Below are 24,852 nucleotides of genomic sequence, written 5' to 3'. Positions count from 1 at the left end.
GGTTCACTCCAAAATAGGCTGCAATGGCCAGAGCTGCGCCGATCCAAAGCCACGAGCCAGGAGCCTCCTCCCGGTCTCCCATGGGGTGCAGGGCCCAAGCACTTGGGCCATCCTCCACTGCCCTTCCGGGCCACAGCAGAGAGCTGGACTGGAAGAGGGGCAACCAGGACTAGAACCCGGCGTCCATATGGGATGCTGGCGCCACAGGCGGAAGATTAACCAAGTGAGCCACAGCGCCGGCCCCAAAACATTAAAATTTTTTTTTGGTAAAAGTATGTAGCTGCATTTAATTTTATTGTCTGCCAATCTTTTTTTAAAGATTTATTTATTTATTTGAAAGGCAGAGTTACAGAGAAGCAGAGGCAAAAAGAGTTCTTCCATCAGCTGGCTCACTCCCCAAATGGCCACAAAGGCCTGAGCTGAACTGATCCAAAGCCAGGAGCTTCCTCCAGGTCTCCCATGCGGGTGCAGGGGCCCAAGTGCTTAGGCCATCTTCTACTGCTTTCCCAGGCCATAACAGAGAGCTGGATGGGAAGTGGAGCAGCCGGGACTCAAGTCAGTGCTCATATGGGGTGCGGGTACTGCAGGCAGCAGTTTTACCAGCTTTGCCACAGCTCAGCCCCTGAACATCAAAAATTTAAAAGCAAAAAATGGGCAAGTTGCCCTACTGTTTCCACTTTGGGTATACCCTAAAGCTATCAGGGCAGGGTCTTCAAAAGATGTTTGTACACTCAAGTTCATAGCAGCATTATCCATAACAGCCCAAAGGTAGCAATGAGTTCAATGTCCATACATGGATAAGCAAAGTGCAGTGTGTACCTGCCTTGGCATACTACTCAGCCTTAAAAAGGAAATTCCTACGTGTTACAGCATGGATGAACCTTGAGGGCATTAAGTTAAATGAAATAAGCCAGTCACATGACCAGCCCTGTGGCATAGTAGGCTAAGCCTCCATCTGTGTTGCTGGCATCCACTATGGTCTCCAGTTCATGACCCAGCTGCTCCACTTCCAATCCAGCTCTCTGCTATGCCCTGGGAAAGCAGTAGAAGATGGCCCAAGTCCTTGGGCCCCTGCACCAGCCTGTGTGGGAGACCCCGAGGAAGCTCCTGGCTCCTGGCTTTGGATCAGCACAGCTCAGGCCATTGAGGTCATTTGGGGAGTGAACCAGACCTTTCTCTTTGCCTCTGCCTGTCTGTAACCCTGCCTTTCAAATAAAGCCCTCAGAGACAGACCATCCAGATCAAATTGTGAGGGGTAAAAAATTAGTCTAAAAAAAAAGAGTCAATTTCAGGAAGCACGTGTTCTAGGAAGATGAAGATTTGGCTTCCATGAAGCACCTCCCCCATCCCTACTTCCTCTACCCTTCCCTAAACCCTTCATCCCTTTCTCTTGCAAATTTTATCCTTTCTCCATTCTCTCATTTTATAATTTTATTCCTTTAGTTAAAAAAAATTCAGTTTATTCTAATATGGCCATGGCACTAAAGAGCTGAATCATATGTTATATGTGATTACATGTATTTCCTGCACAGTTTTTTTTTTAAATTTGTTTTTCATTTATTTGAAAAGCAGAGAGATGGAGTGACAGAGACAGGCAGGCAGAGATCTTCTGTCTGTGGTTCGCTCCCCAGATGACTGCTAGGTAGATGCCAGGAGTCTGAAACTCAGTCTGGATCTCTCACAGGGTGGCAAGGACCCACGTACTTGAGCCACCATTCTTGTCTCCAAGGGTGAACATTAGCAGGAAGCTGGAACTGGAAGTGGAGCTGAGACCAGAACCCAGGCACTCAGATATGCAAGCATCCCAAGCAGTCCGTCTGTTATAAACGGCACCAAATGGCAGTCCCTATACTCAGGTTTTGTTTTGTTTTGTTTTTGAGCTTATTTATTTAAAGGCAAACTAACGGGGCGGGGAGAGAGAGAGAGAGAGATCTTCGATGTGCTGGTTCACACCCCCAAATGACCTCGAAGACCAGGGCTGGGCCAGGCCAAACCAGGAGTCTGGATCCCCATCCAGGCCAACCACACTGCTGGCAGGACCCAAGTACTTTGCCATCTTCTGCTGCCTTCAGGGCACACTAGCAGGGAGCTGGATTGGAAGCAGAGGAGCTGGGACTTGAACTGGCGCTCCAATACAGGATGCTGGTGTTGCACGCAGTGGTTTAAGCCACCATGCGTATCACAAGCCCCATAGCATTTTCGCAAAGTTTTCCCAATTTATTGCCACACTTTCCCATGCTTCCTTAGGTTTAAAATTATCACTATTAATTTTTATTGAAGAGACACAGAGAGAGAAAGATACGGAGAGATCTCCCATCCACTATTTTACTCCCCAAATGCTGCCAATGGTCTGGATTGGCTGAATCAAAGCCAGGAGCCAAGAACTCAATCCAGGTCTCCCACATCGGTGGCAGGGACCCAAGACCTTGAGCCATCAGCTGCTGCCTCCCAGGGTGCACATTAGCAGGGAGTTGGAATAGGGCGCAGAGCAAGAAATAGAACCCAGACACTCAGTTCCAGCCCTCATGTTAACCACTAGGCTAAACACCTGCCCCAAAACTTCATCAAAATATAGTTCACAGAACACAAAATACATCGGTTTTATAATGACTTATGCTGATCATATATTCCTGTTAATCACCTCAATAAAGATGTGAACCATTTCCATCCCTCCCAGCAAGCTCTCCCTACACTCAGCCCAGAAGCCAGTGCTCACCAAGAACTAGTGTGTTCTTACACTCCATGTCAGTGCAATTTTCTTAAAAACTATGCTTTGAAGAAACAAAAGGCAATTATAGGTCAATGTCCTCAGTGCAAATAAGCTGGAAAAACACAAGATCTGTCCCAGCTTTGGGTCGTGGAAGGCATCCTGGTGGAACTGAAGGAATACATCACCATAGCCAGCATAGGGAAGAACGAAGCTTCTGCCAACAGCCTCGGCATCCCCTATGGGCACCGGTTCGAGTCCCGGCTGCTCCTCTTCCGACCCAGCTCCCTGCTGATGGCCAGGGAAAGCAGCAGAAGACGGCCCAAGTGCTTGGGCCTCTGCTTGCTTGTGGGAGACCCGGAAGAAGCGCCTGGTTTCTGGCTTGCAGCCATTTGGGGAGCAAACCAGCGGATGGAAGATCTCTCTCTGTGTCTCCCTCTGTCTGTAACTCTACCTCTCAAATAAATAAAACCTTAAAAATATATATTAACTGGAGGAGGCGGCGGTTTGCGGGCAGGGACTGGGGACGTGAGGGCTGGGGGCACCGCGAACAAGGGCTGCGAAGGGCGAGGATGAGGATGCACAGTGGCTTGGCGGCAGGAGCGACTCGGGTTCAACTCTTACGTGGATCTCCCCACCTTTCCGGCACCACCGAACCCCAGGTGCTTTGCAAGATTTTCCCCTCATACCGATTATGGACATAGATAAGATGATCCGCCAGCTCTGTTTGGGCCCCCTGCCATCAGACTAAGCTTTTTGAAAGCAAGTGCTTCACAACTCAACCCTTGCTAAGTAGGGAGCATTAACAAACACCGGTGGAGCAGCTGAACGATCAAACCAACGCAGGTCCCTGGAGGTACTGGGATACCTCGGAGGTGCGGCCTGGCCCAGAATCCCTAACAGCGCTGGCTGGGCCGCGGCCGGCTTCCCCAGGCTGAGGAGACGCTCTAGGATGCCACGGCGCCGCTCTAGCCCGGAGGACGCTGCTCTATGGCAACGGGGAGGGGCGGGGCCCGTGGGCGTCTCGGGGCTTTTTTGTCCCGACGCGGCGGGAGCGCGCTCGGGCGCGTGCGTGCGCGGCAGCGGTTGGCGTCGCGCGACCTGGGGGAGGCACGGCGAGGCGAGGCGAGGCGAGGTTAGGCGGCTCCGGACTCACGGATCGACTGGTCGAGCGGCCCCTACGGCCGTCGGCGGCCAGGAGGCCCGAGATGCTGTCGGGGAAGAAGGCTGCAGCGGCGGCGGCGGCGGCGGCGGCGGCAGCGGCGGCGGCCGCCGGGACGGAGGCTGGCCCCGGGGCTGCGGGCGGCGCCGAGAACGGCTCTGAGGTGGCCGCGCCGCCCGCGGGCCTGTCGGGCCCCGCCGAGGTCGGGCCGGGGGCGGCCGGGGAGCGCACTCCCCGCAAGAAGGAGCCTCCGCGGGCTTCGCCCCCCGGGGGCCTGGCCGAGCCGCCGGGGTCCGCGGGGCCTCAGGCCGGGCCTACCGTCGTGCCCGGGTCCGCGACCCCCATGGAAACGGGAATAGCGGAGACTCCGGAGGGGCGACGGACCAGCCGGCGCAAGCGAGCAAAGGTGAGACCCTAACCCCGTCTCCGCCCACAGCCCCGGGGGCCCCGAGGGTATCCCGCCCGCTCGCATCCCCGTATGGGGCCTGGAGCCCGGCGACCACCGCCCTCTCCCACCCCGCACGACCAGGGAAGGTGTTTGCCGGTGCCTTTGTGCCGGGGCCCGGTCCACCTGCGGAGGGGCGAGTACTTTATTCGTGGTATCCTGCACACCTTTGCAAAAAAAATTTTGGGGGGGGGGTCTGGAAAAGAAAAATGGCTCCCCTCCGTGGAGTTGTGGCCGGAGCCCTCGCGTGTTTGTTCGCAGCCGTGGCGGGAGCGGAAAGAAAGGACCCGGGTGGTGGTGTGGTGTTTGTTTCTGAGCCCCTGCCCTGTGCCGGGAGCTTTTTGTCTCGTCTTGTATCCGCCCGCTCGGTAGCCTTTTGCAAATGGGAGGAAGCCTGTGGAAGGAGTTGATGTCGGTTGGTCCAGGGTGCTGCGGACAGGAACAGCCGCGCGGGTCTGGGTGCCAGGTGCCGCGAGGGGCCCTGCACCCTCGGGCAGGTCTGGCGAGCCCCGCCTTCGCAGTGAGATTAAAAAGAAATATATTTGAGCCACCTGCCCGCAGCCCCAGAGCTACCGAGACGGTGGCCCTGGGGTGTCGCGACCAGGTAGCATCAGCGTCGGAAACAAAGGACCACGCGGGACGCTAGGTGTGCGGGGTCCTGGGGCTACCCTTGGGTTTTTTCCCTGGAGATGGCACGGTTTAGTGGGAATACCTGTGCGTGTCGTACATAGGTCAGCGGTGCAATGCGCTGGTTTGTGCTTATGGAAATGACCCGTGTGTAATTTGTGAGTGCGGATACCCCGTCGGTTGTGGGAGGAGCTTCTGAGATGAGGATCAGCCGACTGGGAGCCCTCAGAGCCCAGCGCCCACTGGAGAGAGCTCTCTGAGGCACACCCAGTGCTGTTCAAAGGCTGTTTTGGAGGACAGGCTTTTGGGGGCTTATAGCAAAATGTGAGTTAGAAAAGCAGAATTGGCTGACCCCAAACCTCAGAAGGATTTTATTGTATTATTTCAATACAAAACGTGGCCAGAATCCCTGTGTGTGTTTTAGAGTTATTTATGTATTTCAAAGGCAGAGTTAAAGAAATAGAGGTAATCTACCCCAAATGGCCACAACAGTCGGGGCTGGGTCGGTAGGACCCAGGAGCCGGGAGCTGCTTCTGGGTCTCCCGTGTGGGTGCAGGGGCCCAAGGACTAGGGTCATCCTCTGCTGCTTTCCCACGCCATTAGCAGGGAGTGGATTGGAAGTGGAGCTGCCAGGACTTGAACCAGCGTTCATACGGGATCCTGGTATTGTAGGCAGTAGTTTAACCTGTTATGCCAAAGTGCTAGCCTCTATGATTTCTTTAAACTGGTTTATTGACATACATTAAAATTGATTTTTTTAAAAGATTATATTTTGAAAGAGAGAGAGGGAGACTCAGTAATCTCCCATCCACTGATTCACTCCTCATTTGGCCACAGTGGCCAGCAGTGGGCCAGGCCAAAGCCAGGAGCTTTGTCCTGGTCTCCCGTATGGGTGCAGGGGCCCAAACCCTTGGGCCATTTTTCGCTGCTTTTTCCAGTCCATTAGCAGGGAGCTGGATCAGAAGTGGAGCAGCTGGGACACGAACTGGTACCCGTACAGGATATCACTGTTACAGGCCATGGCTTGACCTGCTACGCTACAGTGCCAGCCCCCAAATTGATCAATTTGAAGTGTACAATTCAGTGTTTTTTCAGCATAATCATAAGAGTGTGCAGCCAGCACCACAGTCAGTTTCCTTCACTACCAGCATTCATCTGCAACATCAGCACTCACCTCCCGTTCCCTCTGCCCCCAGTGCTCAGCAGCCGCTGATCTGCTTTCTGTGTTTGTGGATTTACCTGTGCTGGACAGTTTTTGTTTTTAAGATTTATTTACTTATTTGAAAGGTAGAGTTCCAGAAAGGAATGAAAGAGAAAAAGATCTTCCTCTGGTGTATGCTCCAGGTGGCCTCAATGGCCAGAGTTTTGCTAGATTCAAGCTAGGAGCTTCATCCGGTTCTCCCAGGTGGGTGCAGGGGCCCAAGGACTTGGGCTGTCTTCTGCTTTACCAGGGAGCTGGATCGGAAGTAGAGCACCAGGGACACAAACCAGCACCCGTTTGGGATGCCGACATCACAGGCAGTGGCTTAACACACTACACCACAACGCCGGCTGCCCTGGACATTTTATATGGAGTCCTAGTGTGTGGCCTTTTGTACCTGGCTTTAGCATGTTTTCAAAGTTCATGTTATAGTACTTCTCTTCAGTCTTGATGACTTGTGACTGAGTAATATTCCATTTAGTAGATAGGCACTCTTGTTTATCCACTCATTGTTTGATGGGCATTTGGGATGTTTCCACTTTTTGGCTATCATGCATACTATTGCTATGAATGTTCATGTACACATTTTATGTTTACATGCGTTTTCAGTTCTCCTGGTTATAGATGTCTGGGAGTAAGCTTGCTGGTCATATGGTGATTTGCTGTAACTGCCCGTTTTCCATAGCAGTCACACCACCAGTAGTACATGAGTTCCATATCCCAGTCTACATTTGATTGGGTGCCTAATGGTGTTGAGCATCTTTTCATGTGCTTATTGGCCATTTGTATGTTTTCTTTGGTGAGATGTCTATTCACATCCTTAGCTCATTTTTAAAAGTTGGAGTTTTTTCATTTTAGTTATAAAAGGTTTTAATTTTGATGAAGTACAGTTTATTTTTTCTTTTGTCATTTTGCTTGCTGAAAGGTGCTTCTAAGAATTGAGTCCAATGTCAGGAAAATTTGCCTCTGTGTTTTCTAGGAGTTTTATTGTTTTAGCTCTTGCATTTAGCTCTATGATCCTTTTGGAGGTAATTTTTATGTAGGGTGTGAGGTACAGGTTCACGTTCATTCTTTTGCATGTGGATGGCCATTTGTCCTAGCACAATTCTTTCAGTGTTCTTTTCCTATTGAATGATTAGCACACTTGGTTGACCATGGAACTGTTTATTTCTGGACTCTCAGTTTTTTATTTGACAGGTAGAGTTATAGACAGAGAGACAGAGAGAAAGGTCTTCCTTCCATTGGTTCACTCCCTAAATTGGCCGCTACGGCTGGCGCACTGCACCGATCTGAAGCCATGAGCCAGGTGCTTCCTCCTGGTCTCCCATGCGGGTGCAGGGCCCAAGCACCTGGGCCATCCTCCACTGCACTCCCTGGCCACAGCAGAGAGCTGGACTGGAAGAGGAGCAACCGGGACTAGAACCCGGGTTGCTGGCGCCGCAGGCAGAGGATTAGCCTAGTGAGCTGTGGCGCCGGCCTTCTTTTCATTTTTATATGAATTTGTGCAAAAAAAGATTCTGGGATTTGTTTTTCAATTGTATTCAATCTGTAGATCAATTTGGGGGCATACTTAGTATTTCTGTCCTTGTAATTCGCCTGTGTTTATTTTGATTCTTGTCTTGTTTTCCTGTTGTAATTAGCTCTTAAAAATTGGGTGTGTGTTTATTTGGGAGGGAATAAGCAAACAAGAAACTGGAGCAATTTGCCTGTTCATAGCCAGTCTTAGGAGCTGTGGGAAACAACGTCAAAGGATATAGTATGCATTTAAGGCACACAGACTCCATGGTGGGAAAGTTTTTTCTGCAAAGTGCCCTTTGGATACTCATAACATCATTTTGGGCCATACAAAATTATCAACTTAAAAATTAGCCTGCTAAGCCATTCGCTGAGGAGGGTCCTGGCTCTGCTGGGGATGGTTTCCTAAAGCAAGGGCTGCCCCCTGGCTTCTCAGCTGAAAGGCTTCAGTAGCACCCAGAGCCATGCCCCCCCCACCCTCTGTTTCTGGTCCACAGACTGTCCCCTCCTGGGAGAATGCTCCTTCAGTGCCAGGCCTTCCTCCCCTGGCCGTGAAACCGAAGCCTCCTTGGCCGCAGCAGCTAGTCTTCCAGGCCCGTGAGCTTTCCATCCTCACAGTCACAGCAGTGGGCCTGGCAGTGGCTCCCCAGAGGGAGAGATGGGCTTGCCGCTCCCCATCCGCCCCCAAAGGAAGGAACACAGACCCCTTGGGTGAGAAGGCTGGGAAAGAGTCCCTCCCAGGCTGTCTCTCGTGGCCTCACCATAGCCCCTACGACTGAGAGAGCGCAGAAGAAAGGTGAAAACTCTGCTCCTGGGAGCACGAGGGGCCGAGAGGGGGTCTGGAGATCGACCCCTGCCCATCCTCTTTATTTTCTTCTTCTCTTGTTACTATTTTTTTAAAAAGATTTATTTACTTTACTTGAAAGTCAGAGTTTCACAGAGAGAGAGAGAGAGGCAGAGAGAGAGAGAGGCAGAGAGAGAGAGAGAGAGAAAAGGAGAGAGAAGTCTTCCATCCGATGGTTCACTCCCCAACTGGCCGCAACAGCTGGAGCTGTGCCAGTCCGAGGTGGCTTTACCTGCTATGCCACAGAGCTGGCCCGGTTACTCTTTTAATAATTGCAATTCAGCCTGTACTAAATTCTCTGACTCATAGAAATGTGGAAAATGAAGATTTTTGTAGGAAACTACTTTGTAAAAAAAAAAAACCACACACATTCTGTTGGATATATTTTTGATGTTTTGTGTGTATACATGATGTCCTCTGGGAAAGAACAGGAGTGCTTAGAAGGAAGATGGTCTCTGTCTGGATTCTAGAAGTTCAAGTGAGCCATCTGATTTTTTTTTTAAAGAAATTCCGAAATATATTTGGCATTTTCTACTCTTCACAATGCATTTGAGCCACAGCATAATCAATGAAGGATCACAAATATTCTTTCGTTGTATGAACTACATGTTACACTCAGCACTTCAAAATTTTCATTTCACTAGTCTAAGTGAGATAATACATAAATAATATGGGTCTCCCATGCGGGTGTAAGAGCCCAAGGGGTTGGCTGTCTTCTACTGCTTTCCCAGGCCACAGCAGAGAACTGGATAGGAAGTGGAGCAGCTGGGACTTGAACCAGTGCCCATATGGGATGCCGGCACTGCAGGCGGCAGCTTTACTCGCTAAGCCACAGCGCGAGCCCCTCTTAGATGCATTTTTTTTTTTTTTTAAACAAATGCATCCTGGCAGTATTTTCAGTTTGTTACTTGCAACTTTTGTTCTCCTACCTCAGTTTGGTCCCTGGAATTCTTTTGCTGTTTCCTCATGGAATAGTTAGAAACACAGACTTGGCATTCTAATGAACTATATTTTTGTCTGAGGGTTATTTTAGTCTTTTGTTGAGACAGCCAGTATGTGAGCATAATACATACCTACTTCAAAATATTTTGAAGGAGTTGTACAGAGCATTGTAGTCAATGAATGTCAGTGCTATGTTGTAACAGTTGTAGATTGGGCAACCAGAACAGACTGTTTTATGAGGGTTTTTGTTTTTAATATCTACCTGTTCTTTGTTATATGCTTTTTTCCCTTAAAATTGGAAGTTAGAACGCAATTCACATTCACTGATGGTTCCTGATAGAGTTCCTGCTGGCAGACGCTCACTGTATTTCCCTTTCCCTGGTGTCATCTCCACACAGGTAGAGTACAGAGAGATGGACGAGAGCCTGGCCAACCTCTCGGAAGACGAGTATTACTCAGAAGAAGAGCGGAATGCTAAAGCAGAGAAGGAGAAGAAGCTCCCCCCGCCGCCCCCTCAAGCCCCGCCAGAGGAGGAAAATGAGAGTGAGCCTGAAGAGCCGTCTGGTGAGTTGTAGTAAACAACCACAGGTTTTTTGTCTTTTTGTTTTTTTCATCTCAGGAATAAAGTGGATTATTGCTCTTCTGCAGTGTTGCTGTCTTCATTGTTGGTTTATATTCTGATACTGGGACTTTGTGTGTACGTATATGTTTGTATATATACATATGTAGAGACACTGATATTCCTTTGGGATGTATGTGCATAAATAGGAGGAAAGTCATCTTCTATTAGAGAAATGATTGTTTCCTTTCTTGGCTCAGTTGGTTATCCTATGTGCCTTAGAGTATCCCTAAATGAGTTTCACATTAATGATGCTTTTCCATATTAACTGATTGCTAGCAGTCAGCTTTTTTATTTCCGTATAAAAACATAATTTACTGGATTATTTTTCCTCCATTGCTTTCCAGCAGTTGAAGTTTACCAGAACAATATTACAAGCAGTTGCTGGATTTAAGCTTTGTATTTGGTAATTGTTTTTTACTAGGAAACTCTGATATAGGAAGATAGATTCTAGTTTGAATTAGAAGTAGCTTTGTTGTGCATAGCCTGAGGCTTTTAAGGGAACTTATTTTAAAATAAGTAAAAGCAAATTTGAAATGGGCCATTAAGATGCCCTTCATTAGACTTCACATGGATTTCTCAATAGAGATTTCAGAAGAGAGAGTGTGTGTGTGTGTACATACTATTTTTCTAGGATCAGTGGTGTGCTGATATTTTCTAATGAAGTTCAGAGGCGTCTATTAAACCATTGATTAACTTCAAATTTATTTTATTAGATTGGGTTAGATGAATCTATTGAATTGAATGATGATGGGAAAGATCACCTTATTTTCTTATTTGTACTAAGGAATTTCTCTTTTGTTTTATGTGGTGATTTTGGGAGTGCGTGTTTGAAAGAGACATACAGCAGTCATTGATATGAGAGATTGGTATGACAGAACATTGTGTGGTTTTAATAAATTTGGGGCTCAGTACATGTAATAGTCATGCTGTGGTTTGAAAGTATTTTTAAAAATTGCACATAAAAGGAGATGCAACCTCAATTAAAAAATGCTTAATTATGGAAATAAACAAAATGTGTATGTAGGATTTAGCTGAAGACTCAGTGACAAATCACAGATGTTGTTACAATGAAGACAAATATCCATATAAAGAAGATTGATGAGCTGATCAGTCAGTGACTCAGTATAGCAAAAATCTGAAAGGTAAACTCTTGTGGACTATCCTTTAGAAGAGTTGAAGATTGATTTCCTTATTTTAAAAGAAAAAAAATTAAAGATCCTAATATTGGAACCTTATATTTATATAGTTCTTTGCTCATAAGGTACTCTGGTTTGTCCGGGCAAGGGGGCCATATGATTGCAGTCAGTGACAAGTATGGGTGATGATTGCCAAGTACTGGTTTTGGCAGCATGTATAATTATGGTTAGGGTTCAGGTGAAGGATTTTGTTTTTCATTATGCTATAACTGTTCTCAGTGGCTCATCCCAAGCTTTTCTTTCTGATTTCTCTCTCCATGCCTATGAGTGGAGTCAGCGAGAGTAGCTTTCTGTTTTGGTGAGTTAACTCAGATGTCACCTCCAGAGGGAAGATGATTATAGTATTCCGTTTGGTCTTCATGGCCTACAGGAGGCCTTTTGTAGATTGGCCAGAAGTGGCTGGAGAATTCATTCCTGATGGAGTTGTCTGTGTTGCCATTTTGAAGTACTAGTGTAAATGCCTGAAAAATACCTGAAATCATTTGAGTTCTCCTTATATGAAGTATGATACATACGTTCAGAAAATAGGCCTAGGGCTAAGTTTCTTGCCCTTTTTTTTTTTTTTTTTTTGGAATAGCATCATTTCAGTGTTGATTTGGAGCTGTGTTCCAAAACAGCTCAAGGGAGGACTGAGAAAAAATGTGATTGGCTGAAAAAGGCAATCTAGATCAGTTTAGTGAAATTCGTATATTATATTTTGGGAGATACTGTAAATGAACCGAAATATATAAACTACACAACCCATGGTCCCCAGTCTCAGATAATTTATAGACTAGCATGAGACACAAATGTCTACATCAATAGGTAGTAGAAAGCAAAACACTCTTATTATTATAAGAATTCAAAGACCAGATCCTTCTGCAAAGAATTCACAGCCCAGTCTAGGGGTACATGTGTTCTTTCTTTCTTTCTTTGTTCATTTGAAATGCAGAGCAACAGAGTGAGGGAAGGACCAAGAAATCTTCATCTGCTGGTTCACTCCCTAAATGGCTGCAAGAGCCATGCCTGGGCCAGGATGAGTAAGGCCAGAAGCACAGAACTCCATCCAAGTCTTCTGTGTGGAGTAGGGACTCCCAAGTACTTGAGCCATCCCTCACTGCCTTCCCAGGGGGCGTTAGCGGGAGGCTGGATCAGAAGTGGAGCAGCCAGGACTCAAATGGGCACTCAGATATGGGATGCTGTGTCGTAACGCAGGACCCAGAGGGGTATAAGTATTATTAATAATTGGCTACAACAAGCAAACAGTGCAGTACAAGTACATACAAAGACTGGAGAGGGCTTGAAGTTGTTTTTATTTTCTTTACTTTTTAAACAGATTGGTTTTTTTTTATTTGAAAGGCAGAGAGAGGGAGAGAGAAATCTTGCACCTGCTGGTTCACTCCCCAAATGGCCGCAACAGCCTACCCCAGGCAGAAACCAGGAACTCCATGTGGGTCTTCCATGTGGGTGGCAGGGACCTCAAGTACTTGAGCCATCATCTGCTGCTTCCCAAGCAAGTAAGCATGAAGCTGGATGAGAAGTGGAGTAGCTTTTGTCTCTACCAGCACTCCAGTATGGGCTGTAGGTGCCACAGGTGACAGCTTTACCCAGTGCACTACAATGACAGCTTCTATTCTTATTTTTTAAGGTAATTGATAAAATTGTATGTTGTGTGTAACAGGATGTTTTGAAGTATACTTACATTCATTGTGAAATGACTGCGTCTAGCTAGTTAACATGTACATTACCTCAGTTATTTTTGGTGAGAACATGTAACATCTACTTGGAACATTTTTCAAGAATACAGTATATTAACTAGAGTCATCATGTTGTACACGACATCTTTCAGGAGTCTTATTTTTCATATAAAGCATTTTTTTTTTCTTGATAGGCAGAGTGGACAGTGAGAGAGAGACAGAGAGAGAAAGGTCTTCCTTTTTCCATTGGTTCACCACCCCCCCCCCCCCCAATGGCTGCTGCAGCCAGCGCACCGCGCTGATCCGAAGCCAGGAGCCAGGTGCTTCTCCTGGTCTCCCATGTGGGTGCAGGGCCCAAGGAGTTGGGCCATCCTCCACTGCCCTCCCAGGCCACAGCAGAGAGCTGGACTGGAAGAGGAGCAACCGGGACAGAATCCAGCGCCCCGACCGGGGCTAGAACCTGGTGTGCCAGTACCGCAGGTGGAGGATTAGCCTATTGAGCTGTGGCGCCATCCCATATAAAGCATTTTTAAAAACATTCTTTATGTACGGGGCTGGCACTGTGGCACAGTAGGTTAGTCCTCCACCTGTGGTGCTGGCATCCCATATGGGTGCCAGTTCTAGTCCCAGCTGCCCCTCTTCCAATCCAGCTCTCTACTATGGCCTGGGAAAGCAGTAGAAGATGGCCCAAGTGTTTGGACCCCTGCACCCGTATGAGAGACCAGGAAGAAGCTCCTGGCTCCTGGCTTTGGATCGGTGCAGCTCCGGCTGTTGAAGTCATCTGGAGAGTGAACCAGTGGAAGGAAGACCTTTCTGTCTCTCCCTCTCACTGTCTGTAACTCTGCTTCTCAAATAAATAAACAAAATCTTTTTAAAAATTATTTGTTTACTTATTTAAGAGACACACAGAGAAAAAGAGAGTTCCCGGGGTTGGTGCTGTGGTACAGTGAGTAAAACTGCCCCTTGCAGTGCTGGCATTCCACATGGGCACCAGTTTGAGACCTGGCTGCTCCATTTCCGATCCAGCTCTCTGCTGTGGCCTGGGAAGGCATGGAAGATGGCCCAACTCCTTGGGCTGATGCACTGGTGTGGGAGACCCGGAAGAAGTTCCTGGCTCCTGGCTTCAGATAGGCACAGCGTTGGCTGTGGAGTGAACCAGTGAATGGAAGACCTCTGTGTCTGTCTGTCTGTCTGCCTCTCTCTCTGTAACTCTCACTTTTAAATAAATAAATGTAAAAAAAAAAAAAAAAGTCCTGCCCACCCCCCCACCCCCCCACCCCCCGATTGTTTCCAAAATGCCACAACAGCCAAGCTTCGGCCAGACCAAATCCAGACTGGGAATTCAGTCTCCCTTGTGGGTGGCAGAAATCCAGCTACTTGAGCCGTGGCTGCTGCCTTCCAGAGTCTTGCTTAGCAGGAAGTTGGAATCAAGCTGGTACTGGTTATCGGTCCCTGGAACTCAACATGGGATGCAGGCATTGCAATGAAGTCTTAACTGCTAGTCCAGACACCTGTCCCAGAAGTTTCTCCCCAGTTTTGGGTTTTGGAAGTTTTGCATTACCAATAAGGGAATGATTTGTGTTTTTCTCAAGTGGATTTAGATTCTTAACTGTTGAGAGCTTTTGACTGATAAAAACCGTGCAGTCAGATATTTGGTCTTTTGAGAGGTTGAGCTGCTTAATGGAAGATTTCAGTTCATTGATTATTTTGTTTTGCTTTTTATTAAGGCAGAATAGTAATTTGTTTAGCCAAGCAACTTTTTTTAAAATAAGTTTTTTGAATTCTTTCTACTGCTGTCATTTGGTATGATCATGCTGTAATACATAAGCAGGACACTGTGAGGATTTTGTCATCTGCAGAGTAGCACTTTGGATATGAGAATCAAATGAGAGAATGGGAAGTCCATCTTTATATATAAAAATCTTGTATTTTTTAAACACAGTTGAACCAGGAATTGGGTAGATTGATGTTTTAATGCAGAAACAAATTCAGTTTATGGGTTATATAGATAGACAAGCTCTATTGCTTTTGGAAACTTTTAGAAAGTATAATAGCCCATTTACAATAATGTATCATGTATGAACTAGATCAATCTTTAAGTATCTGGAACTGTTGGAGGGGCATGTGTTTGTAAAACTTTTAGACTCAATCTTGGTATTTAATCTTTTGTGCTAAATCATGAGAAAAATGATAAACTTTGGTACTTATGCATTTCTTTTCCTCTAGAGAAAAATGTCATTAAAAGCCATGCGTTATCTATTGAGATATAACCAATATGAACGTTTATGCCATATTGGCTGATCACAGGGTTTAAAACATTTGAAGATAGGGTTGTCTTTTTGCCTTTTTTTTTCTTTTGCATAGAACAACTGTGGCTGATTAACGCCTAAGAAGTTGTATTTTCCTCATAGAAGTATAGGCCCAATGCATCTTATCTAGGAAGGTGGAGATAGCGAGAGTTTTGATAAACTGTTATCAGAAAAAATGGGATTCTCTTGTTAGGAAACAGATTAATCTCATTGTTGTCAGTTCTGAAATATTGTAATGATTTTCTTAATATAGGAGAACCAGAATAAAGTTTAATGCACTTTTAAAAAAATAAAGCTGTATAACTAGAAACGTTTTTCTCATTACCTTCATGCACTCCTTTGTCTTGGTAGTTGGGCAACAAAACATAGTATATGGCATGTAAGCTTTCTTTGGGACATCTTAAAAAATGAACTCCATTCCAAGACTTAGCAGCAAAATACGTGAGGATCAGGAAAATCCTGACTATGGAAGGTGGGAGGAGACGGCATGTGAAAAAGTCCATTCTTTCCATTCTTTCCATTGGCTTCTGAAGGCTTTGCTTTCCTGCCTAGCTTATACGGGTTTTTATTCTCTTTATATGAATCCTTACACTAAGCTTCTCACTTCTTGATGATACTATAGAAATTTCAGATAGGCACTTACTTCAAGCATAACAATCAATTTTTCTCCTTTTAGCTTAGTGGTTTTTTTGTTTGTTTGTGTTTTTAGATTTATTTATTTGAAAGGCAGAGTGACGGAGATACAAAGATCTTCATCTGCTGGGTCACTCCCGCAATGGCCACAGTGGCCAGGGCTGGTCCAGGTGGAAGCTGGGAGCCTGGAACTCCGTGTGGGTGACAGGGGCCAAGTACTCGGGCCATCTTTGGACATTTTCCCAGGCACATTGGCAGGGAGCTCGATCAGAGCAGCTAGGGCTGGAACATGGTGCTCCAACGTGAGATGACTGTGGCTTAACCCACTGTGCCACCATGCCAGCCTAATTTTATATTTTAATTGACAGTGTAACCTTAGGATTGCTGTTCCAATTGGATCCATAAATTTTATTCTGGATAATTTCATGGTATGTACTGAATGTTTTTGGCAGTGTTGCATTTTCCCTACTCTGCGTCAAAGGACACCCTAATGTTTTTCCTCGGGCTAGTCTGGCGTACGCCTGTGCCCAATTTATTTTACTTTGAATTTCTTCTAACTGCTATAGATTATTTTTTGCCAGAATTATAATCAAAAAGTCAGCAGGCAAGAGAGGCATCAAGAGTGGCATATTTGAATGGTGTTTTTTTTTCTTTTTTTTTAAGATTTATTTTATTTATTTGAAAGACAGAGTTACAGAGAGGTAGAGACAGAGAGAGGTCTTCATCCGCTGCTTCACTCCCCAGATAGCTGCAACAGCCGGAGCTGTGCCGATCCAAAGCCAGGAGCCAGGAGCTAGGAGCTTGTTCTGGGTCTCCCACGTGGGTTCAGGGGCCCAAGGACTTGGGCCATCTTCTGCTATCCCCGGCCACAGCAGAGAGCTGGATCGGAAGAGGAGCAGCCGGGACTCGAACCGGCGCCCATATGGGTTGCTAGCGCTTCAGGCCAGGCTTTAACCTGCTGTGCCACAGCACCGGCCCCTTGAATGGTGTTTTAAAAACCGTCTCACTACAGAAATAACAGTTATCATGAAGTGGTGATGGTCACTAGTAACTCACTGCCTTTCTGAGACTTTTTTAAAAGATTGATTTATTTTGAAAGTCAGAGGGAGTAAGAGCTTCCATCTGCTGGTTCATTCCCCAGATGGCTGCAGTGACCAGTGCTGGGCCAGGCTGAAGCCAGGAGCCAGGAGCTTCATCTGGGTACACCCATCTGGTTGGCAGAGGTGTTCAAATCCTTGGGCCATCTTTGCCTCTTTTCCCAGGCCTTTAGCAAGGAGCTGGCTCGGTAGTAGAGCTGCTGGGATAAGCTGCAACCCATATGGGATGCTGGTGTCCAGGTGGCAGTTTTACCTGCTGCACCACAGTGCTAGCTCCTTAAAACTTTTTTTGGTCTTTTGTCCTGTTGACCACTTCTTTTTGAGATTCTGACTTACCTTTTGCCTGTGAGACTAATCAGATGTTTACCACTGCTTTAAACCTCTTACTACCACCAGACCAGTCTAAAGTCTTTCCGCCTCAGTCTTATTTCTGAGTTCTATTCTTTACTTCTCAACTGTCTTTCGAACATTTCCATTTAGTTTTACTGGCCTGTACTCCCAGATTTCCCATTTTGTGTTTGTGTTACCACTCTTACAGTCATTCTGAAAGCCCTTTCATCAAGTCTGATATAAAGCCATACGTCTTTCTTTGCACAGCGTTTTGATATGCTGCACTTTTCCCATGTTCACTATCACTGCTCTTTTTTCCTATTGGATTTCACTTCCAGTATTTTTTTTTTTTTTTTTTTTTTGACAGGCAGAGTGGACAGTGAGAGAGAGACAGAGAGAAAGGTCTTCCTTCGCCGTTGGTTCACCCTCCAATGGCCGCCGCACCGCGCTGATCCGATGGCAGGAGCCAGGTGCTTCTCCTGGTCTCCCATGGGGTGCAGGGCCCAAGCACTTGGGCCATCCTCCAGTGCACTCCCTGGCCACAGCAGAGAGCTGGCCTGGAAGAGGGGCAACCAGAACAGAATCCGGTGCCCCGACCGGGACTAGAACTTGGTGTGCCAGCGCCGCAAGGTGGAGGATTAGCCTAGTGAGCCACGGCGCTGGCCCACTTCTAGTATTTTAGTAGCTTTTCAATTGGATCTCCTTTATGTTGTCTTTTCCTCTGATTTGTTTGGTATAGAGTGTCCAGATAAGTTGAACTAAAATATCACTTGTTTTCCTGCTTCTTTGCTAAAGAACACACAGTGTCTCCCCCAACTTCCATAACTACTAAGATCAAATTCAGGATGGCCAGGGCAGGTGTTTGGCACAGTATGACACCACTTGGAATGCCCATGTCCTGAGTGCTTGCAGTCCTGGCTCGTCTGCTTCCAATCCATTTTCCTTCCTCCCAGGGGGGAGGCAGGAAATAGTGGTTCAAGTATTTGAGTTCCTGCCATGTATATGACTTTCAGCATGGCCCTGCCCTAGCTGTTGCAGGCATTTGGGGTATGAATCAGTGGATGAAAGATCTTTCTCTGTCTCTCTGCCTTTCAAATAAAGTGAAGAATAAATACAAAATGTGAAAAATAACTTAGGTTGGCCCCTTTTTCCCTGTTGCTTGCCCTCTCACTTCTCTTTCAGACCGTCTTCTTTATTGAGTGGGTGCTTAAGTGTTCTGGACCATAGTGGTGGTCTTACTGCCTCCAGGTCTCTTTGGATTTATTCAGAAAATCTCAAAGTCTTTGTTACTTTATTTGTGAATATTTTTTATCTTTCCCCAGTTGGATTATCAGCTCTTTTAAAACAGGGTCTGTACCTCATCCGCATTTTTGTTTATACTTGGCTGTTTTTGGTTGGACATTCAGTAAACATCTAATTTAGTGATATTATTAAATAAGAAACTCAACTGATATGTTAATACAGTGGAGATTTATGTGTTCAAAGATGGTTTTAACTTTTGAAATGTTTTTTCCCTTGCTTATGCATCAAGTTCAGTTGACGTCAATACGGTGACAGTCACTTTTACTCTGTAAATTTGGGCATTTTGATAAATTGATCTCTTTACAAATCATTCCTTCAAAGGTTTCTCAGAATATGTATAAAAGTTATCAATTTGAATATGACTCTAAGAAAGCAGTCAATATGAATCTGTGTTCCTGTATATAACAAACTAAAGATATTCTCACCTTCACGCTTGCCAGATAAAAGTTTTGAAAGTCAATGGACTTTGTTATAGGTGTATGTTCAAAAGTGATGTGTTGCTTATTTGAGTCAACATGAGGGAACATCCAGTGATGTAGACTGTAAGTGAGATAGTTCATTTGAGGAAGGTTTAGAGGACAACAGACAGGCGGTTATGACAGATAAACCAAAAAATGTTATCTTCTGCTTGGTTTCTTACTGTTTCTCCGCTTAAATAATATATGGAGGTTTCATTTCTTTTTTGATTTATTGCTGTTACAAGGGAGTCCTTTTAAAAATCTTCACAGTGTTGTTGAATATTTTCCATATTTCTCATAGCTTTTTTGTCAATAAAATTAGAAGTTTCTTTAATGCCTTTTTTCCAAAGCAGAAGATAAGACTGCCTCACCTGTTGCTTTTCTTATGTTGTTAATCTTTAAAGCACCTAAGTTCGGAGTAAGAAATCCACATTTCTGTTAGGTACCATTGACTCATAGGAAAAAAAATCATTCAAGAGCTATCTGTAAGTTAAAATAAACTAAATAGCTTATTATATGACTTGTAGTTGGAGAGGGAAGAAACTGATAAAAATAGGAAGAATTAAGTAATGCATACCTAATGACTAGCTTGAAAGTATTTTTGGCTGTCTTTATCTAATTTGTTAGGAGTGATGAGGTGCCTTGATGACAAGGGACTGTTAAATTTTTCTGCAAAAATTTGAGTAACTGGTATTCCTAGTTCTGAGTATTCTTAGAAATGATGTTTAATTGTTCTGAGCCCTTCCCTTGCCTTCTTTCCAAGTACAATTCAGTGTTCTTATCTAGCTTGGTTCAATTTGGAACCAAACAATACAATAACATTGATTTTTAACCCTGTTAAATGTTTTTATGAGTAAGTCTGAAACATACTAAGAATGAGTATTTCTGAGCTAAACTTGAAGTCAAATTTAAAATGTAGAGTCTGTCTTTTCAAGATAAGTTTGTAGATTGGATTTGGTAATTGGATCATCTTTTCATGATTAATGTATCCTCCTTATGCCTTTCTGAGAAGCCTAACCTTCTAGAACCTAAAGAATTATTCAAGGAAAGCACATAATGAAATAATTTTAGAATGAGATTCAATTTTACCTTCAAAACTGTGTGCCTTCTAGCAATATATTCTAATATCATTGTCCAAAATAATTTATATGTAAATATTTTCATATACTTGAAGATGTCATTTTAAGTCTCACAGACCTTACACATTGGCGCCTTTTTTTTTTTTTTAAAGATTTATTTATTTACTTGAAAGTCAACGTTAACAGAGAGAAGAGGCAGAGAGAGAAAAAGGTCTTTCATCCACTGGTTCACTCCCCAGATGGCCTCAACGGCTGGAGCTGGCTGATCCGAAGCCAGGAGCCAGGAGCTTCCTCCAGATCTCCCATACCAGAGCAGGGGCCCAAGGACTTGGGCCATCTTCTACTGCTTTCCCAGGCCACAGCAGAGAGCTGGATCAGAAGTGGAGCAGCCGGGACTCGAACCGGCACCCATATGGGATGCCGGCACTGCAGGCGGTGGCTTCTCCCACTGCACCACAGCGCCAGCCCCCCCCCCTTTTCTTTTCTTTTTTTTTTTCAAAGAAGGAACTCCCATTCTCCGGTTCACTTTCCAAATGACTGCAATAGCTCAGGCTGGTATAGGCCAGAGCCAAGGGCCAGTAATACAATCTGTGTCTCCCACGCGGGTGACAGAGACCCCACCACCGGAGCCATCTCCTGGCTGCCGGCTGGGGTGTGTATTAGTTGGAAGTGGAAGGGCGTACTGATGGAGCATGCGGATATCTCGAGCTATTTCTTAACCACTAGGCGCAGCCCCTACCCTGGAGCATCTCATAGTAAGGAGGCTATGTTGACTTCATTGCTCCCTTCTCATTCATATGGTGGAATGAGCAATCTGATTTCTAATTGGGATGTATATTTAATGAAGCCTGTCTGAGTTTGGTTCATTGAGAAGGTAGTGTTGTAATAGCATCCAAAAGACCACATTGTAGTTTCCTCATATGTACCAGGTGGCAAGAAGCTTAGGATCATAGTGTCTCTCTGGTGTTTTTTTTTTTTTTTTTTTTTTTTTTTTTTGGACAGGCAGAGTGGACAGTGAGAGAGAGACAGAGAGAAAGGTCTTCCTTTGCCGTAGGTTCACCCCCCAGTGGCTGCTGTGGCTAGCGCACCGTGCTGATCCAAAGCCAGGAGCCAGGTGCTTCTTCTGGTCTCCCATGCGGGTGCAGGGCCCAAGGAGTTGGGCCATCCTCCACTGCTTTCCCGGGCCATAGCAGAGAGCTGGCCTGGAAGAGGGGCAACCAGGACAGAATCCGGCACCCTGACTGGGACTAGAACCCGGTGTGCCGGTGCCACAGGCGGAGGATTAGCCTAGTGAGCCGCGCCGCCGGCCCATAGCGTCTGTCTTGATAATAGAGTTTGGAAGAGTTTGGCTATGTCTATCCTGACTTTTTCAGATTGAATTTGTAAGGTTTGAAGTTTTCTCTTGAAGTTTTTTCTACATATTAATCAACAAGAAAAACTTCTCAGGAAGACTAAGTGTAGTCTGAGGTAGATGTTCCCCCATAGTCTTGGCTGCCTCCCTACCTTTCCTTACAAGTGCGTGACTATCTGCAGTACTTGGGACTGACTGTAGGATCTTACAGTGTGTTTACTGCTGACGTATTCAGCCCTGGCACAATCTGTATAGTAACTAAAGCTTCCTTTAGAGATGAATCTTTTAGTTTGTAATACTCCCTGTCTTGAAAAGGGGAGGGTTGTTTTTTTTTTTTTTTTCAATTAAAATTATCAGTCTTTTATTGTCTTATATAATGAGATACTTCAAAAAGTTCATGGAAAATACATGTTATGAAAAAACTACACATGGACTTTCAAATTTTCCTGTACCAGAATAAATTTAATTTTATTTCCTGAACTTTTTGAAGTACCCTTATATATTCTTTTTAGATGGAAAGTTAAAGGTAAAAGGATGTAGAGTTGACACTGAACTGTTGTAAGTCGAGGCCCTGGAGGCTGAGTCCAGTTTCCCCCATCCAGACTTAAGTAAGACTCCCATCAGGGATTCAGTGATCAGAAATACTGTGTACTTTGTTCCACTGCCTTTCAATAAGAATCAGTGTGTAAAGTTGAAATCTCCTCACCAGAGTTTGGAAGATGATGATGTAATTCTTGAGCCTTGATTCCAGAAGAAGGAGCACTCTGAGTGTGGGTTACTAGTTGGCGGTGAATTCATGAGTCGCCAGCTATTAGGCCTTTTTGTCCAGATATTACCTTAATTTATGGAGTAAGGTCCCTGAGTTCTCCTCTTTCCTTCCACAGGGCAAGCAGGAGGACTTCAAGACGACAGTTCTGGAGGGTATGGAGACGGCCAAGCATCAGGTGAGGGTGGCATTTAGATGCTTGCCACTTAGTAGCAAGAGCCGCCAAGTCAGGGATTGATGCTTGCGAGTGTTTTTTGGCTGTGGCATCCACCTCTTAGGCAGACGCACAGGGGAAATTGAAGCCACAGAACGGAGTGGTATCATAGGAGAGGCAGTAGCCAGAACAAAGGCAAGCAAAACCTTTTGAAGTCCTCAGGCCGATCTCAGCCCTCCACTCTTCTTCCTGTTTTTGAGGAGGTGGCGGGTACTGTTGTCCAGAGTAGCAGCCTTTATGGTAACAGTGAACCTGATAGAAAACAGCCTTAGGGATCATGGGACCTTTACAGAGAATTAGAGCAGTATGTCTGCAGAGGCATTGTAGTTCGGAGGAGTTACACAGGCAAGTGACGTCTTTTTAGACATGGTTGATGTGGTGTTTGGTAGGTTTTTTAGTTAACGTTACCCAGTTAATCATTTCGCAGTTTAAGCGTTTTGTTTCTTTTGTGAAAATTATCTTCAAGATTATTTGAAATGCTTTTTCTTTTTAGACCAAACAATATATATTTTTACTTCTAGGAAAAAATAAAAGATTTTTAGGGACCACCTCCTGGAATAGTTAGAAGATTGTACTAGGAATTCAAAGTTATAAGTCTGGATTTTATCTTTCGCCTCTTGAAGGATGTTTTTGTGCTCAAAGCTGGTTTACATATACATCTTGTTGGGAGCTGAACAGATACTACTTCACTTTTGGAGGCTGTCATTTTTAGCTGTCTATTGGGTTTGCATACAGAAGATCCAGGGACTGTTTGTGTTTTACTCTTTTGGATAGAAGTTCAGTGTGAATACAGCAGTTCATAGTTAGGGGATCCATAATCATAGTGGTTGACTTGTTTAAATGCCGTCCCAAGGAGCAGAGGTTGATAATCAGTACGTGCCTAGAAGACTTAAGAACATTCATTCCGAGTCTGTTTGTATGGGAGAATGCTTTTCATTAAATTATGCACAAGCAGCATTAGGGATGACCTGTGGAACTTGAGTCCTGAAGAAAGATACTCGGTTTTCTCATTGCTTTTTGTTTGTTTTGTCTTTTTTGAAAATGCTTGCTCTTTGCTTAAGTAAACAATATGGTGTATTGTTGAAAGTAAGAGTAGACTTCCGCATAGAACCATGGTGCTGAGTTGCAGGTGTTTCGAGGAATGGCAGTGGCTGTTCTAAACCCTTTAGAACCTCTGTTCAGGGCTTTGTCTAGGAATGGCGGTGGCTGTTCTAAACCCTTTAGAATCTCTGTTCAGGGCTTTGTCATGCTCAGAGGCATGTGTCTGTGAGATGAGCAATCAGACTTAGAGACCTGTACTCAAATGCCGTCAACATTCTTCTCTTAGGAAGCCAAATGACCCTCATGAGTATCTTGGGACCAGGATCATATCTTTACTTATTAAAATCTACCTTTCATGATGTGTATATCCTGAATCTTAGAGCCGGAAGGAACGTGAGGTTTTCTTGTCTAGGTTCCTGCCATCAAACACACGGTTATTGAATCTTCCCTGTTTGTGGATTAGATCAGCCAGCTGTATACCACTAGCTGTGGAGGTGTGAGGCCCCGGGGATCTTGCTGCTTAGTCCGTAGGTTATTCCTTATATTCTTAGAATCATATTTAAATAGGCATTTAACCTAAACATAAGAAATCTGAAGTTTGATTCTCTTTTTAAATTTTATTTATTTTTTATTCTCTTTTTAAAAATTTTTTCTCCTTGCTATCCTAAATTCTATTTTTAAACTATTAGTAGGACTTTGTATGGTATGTCTCTATTTCACTGATTTTAAGTCTTTTATATGTAGATACCATTAGGCTTTTGTTTTTACTCTTCAGCTAGAAATCTAGTTACAGATAATTTACCTGTTTTTAAAGGTCAAAGGCAAGTAACGATCATGGGGTCTTCTTTTCTTCTCTGCTGATTTTTATATCTGTTACCTTACTTTATTGTAGATGCTACCCGTTTCTTATCTGAATCAGAGAGAAGTGATAGCATGGAACAGAGGGGCTGCAATATCACTGCCCCCCCTCCCTGTCCGCCCCCTTTTCTTCCTCTCCAGTTGACCTTTTCCAGAAAGGCTGAATTATTCCCTTGTAACTGCTTTGACTATGTTTTGAAAGAAAGCGTGAGCCAGTGAGAGCATTAGGAAAGGACAGTTCTGCTTTAGCATGACTGCATTCTGAAGGTGGTGCTGGAGTTTGCTGGTGAAGTGGTGAATAGGAAGGCATTGAACAGAAGGCAAGATTGGTTGTAGGCAGCCTTGGAGCTTTTTACAATTTTAGGTAGAATCTTTGGACCATTCTGTTAAGTGCATACAAAAATCAGCCAAGTTCAGAACTCTTCCAGAGCTTCTGAATCAGAAGTACTACGCACACTTTTTTAAGGGATTTTTAAA

The 24,852-nt window shown here is 45.0% G+C and overlaps 1 protein-coding gene across 2 annotated transcripts in view; it reads left to right on the top strand.

Annotated features, from left to right (window-relative positions):
* The first annotated feature begins 3,755 nt into the window (after positions 1-3,755).
* KDM1A (lysine demethylase 1A) overlaps positions 3,756-24,852 on the top strand; it is a 65,179-nt gene continuing 44,082 nt past the window's right edge. The window contains exons 1-3 of one of the 2 annotated variants that reach the window (XM_051857965.3): positions 3,756-4,275; positions 9,842-10,007; positions 22,381-22,440. In XM_051857965.3, coding sequence (XP_051713925.3) covers positions 3,916-4,275; positions 9,842-10,007; positions 22,381-22,440 — 586 coding nt within the window. In that variant the 5' untranslated portion in view covers positions 3,756-3,915. The remainder of the gene's footprint in view (positions 4,276-9,841; positions 10,008-22,380; positions 22,441-24,852) is intronic. The other variant, XM_051857966.3, reaches the window with a different exon arrangement.

This window comes from Oryctolagus cuniculus, chromosome 7 (genome assembly GCF_051225735.1).
Source record: "Oryctolagus cuniculus isolate XC-2025 breed Fujian yellow rabbit chromosome 7, ASM5122573v1, whole genome shotgun sequence".
Classification (NCBI taxonomy): domain Eukaryota; kingdom Metazoa; phylum Chordata; class Mammalia; order Lagomorpha; family Leporidae; genus Oryctolagus; species Oryctolagus cuniculus.
The sequence above is the reverse complement of the archived record's forward strand: the minus strand, read 5'-3'. Positions and strand labels throughout refer to the sequence as shown.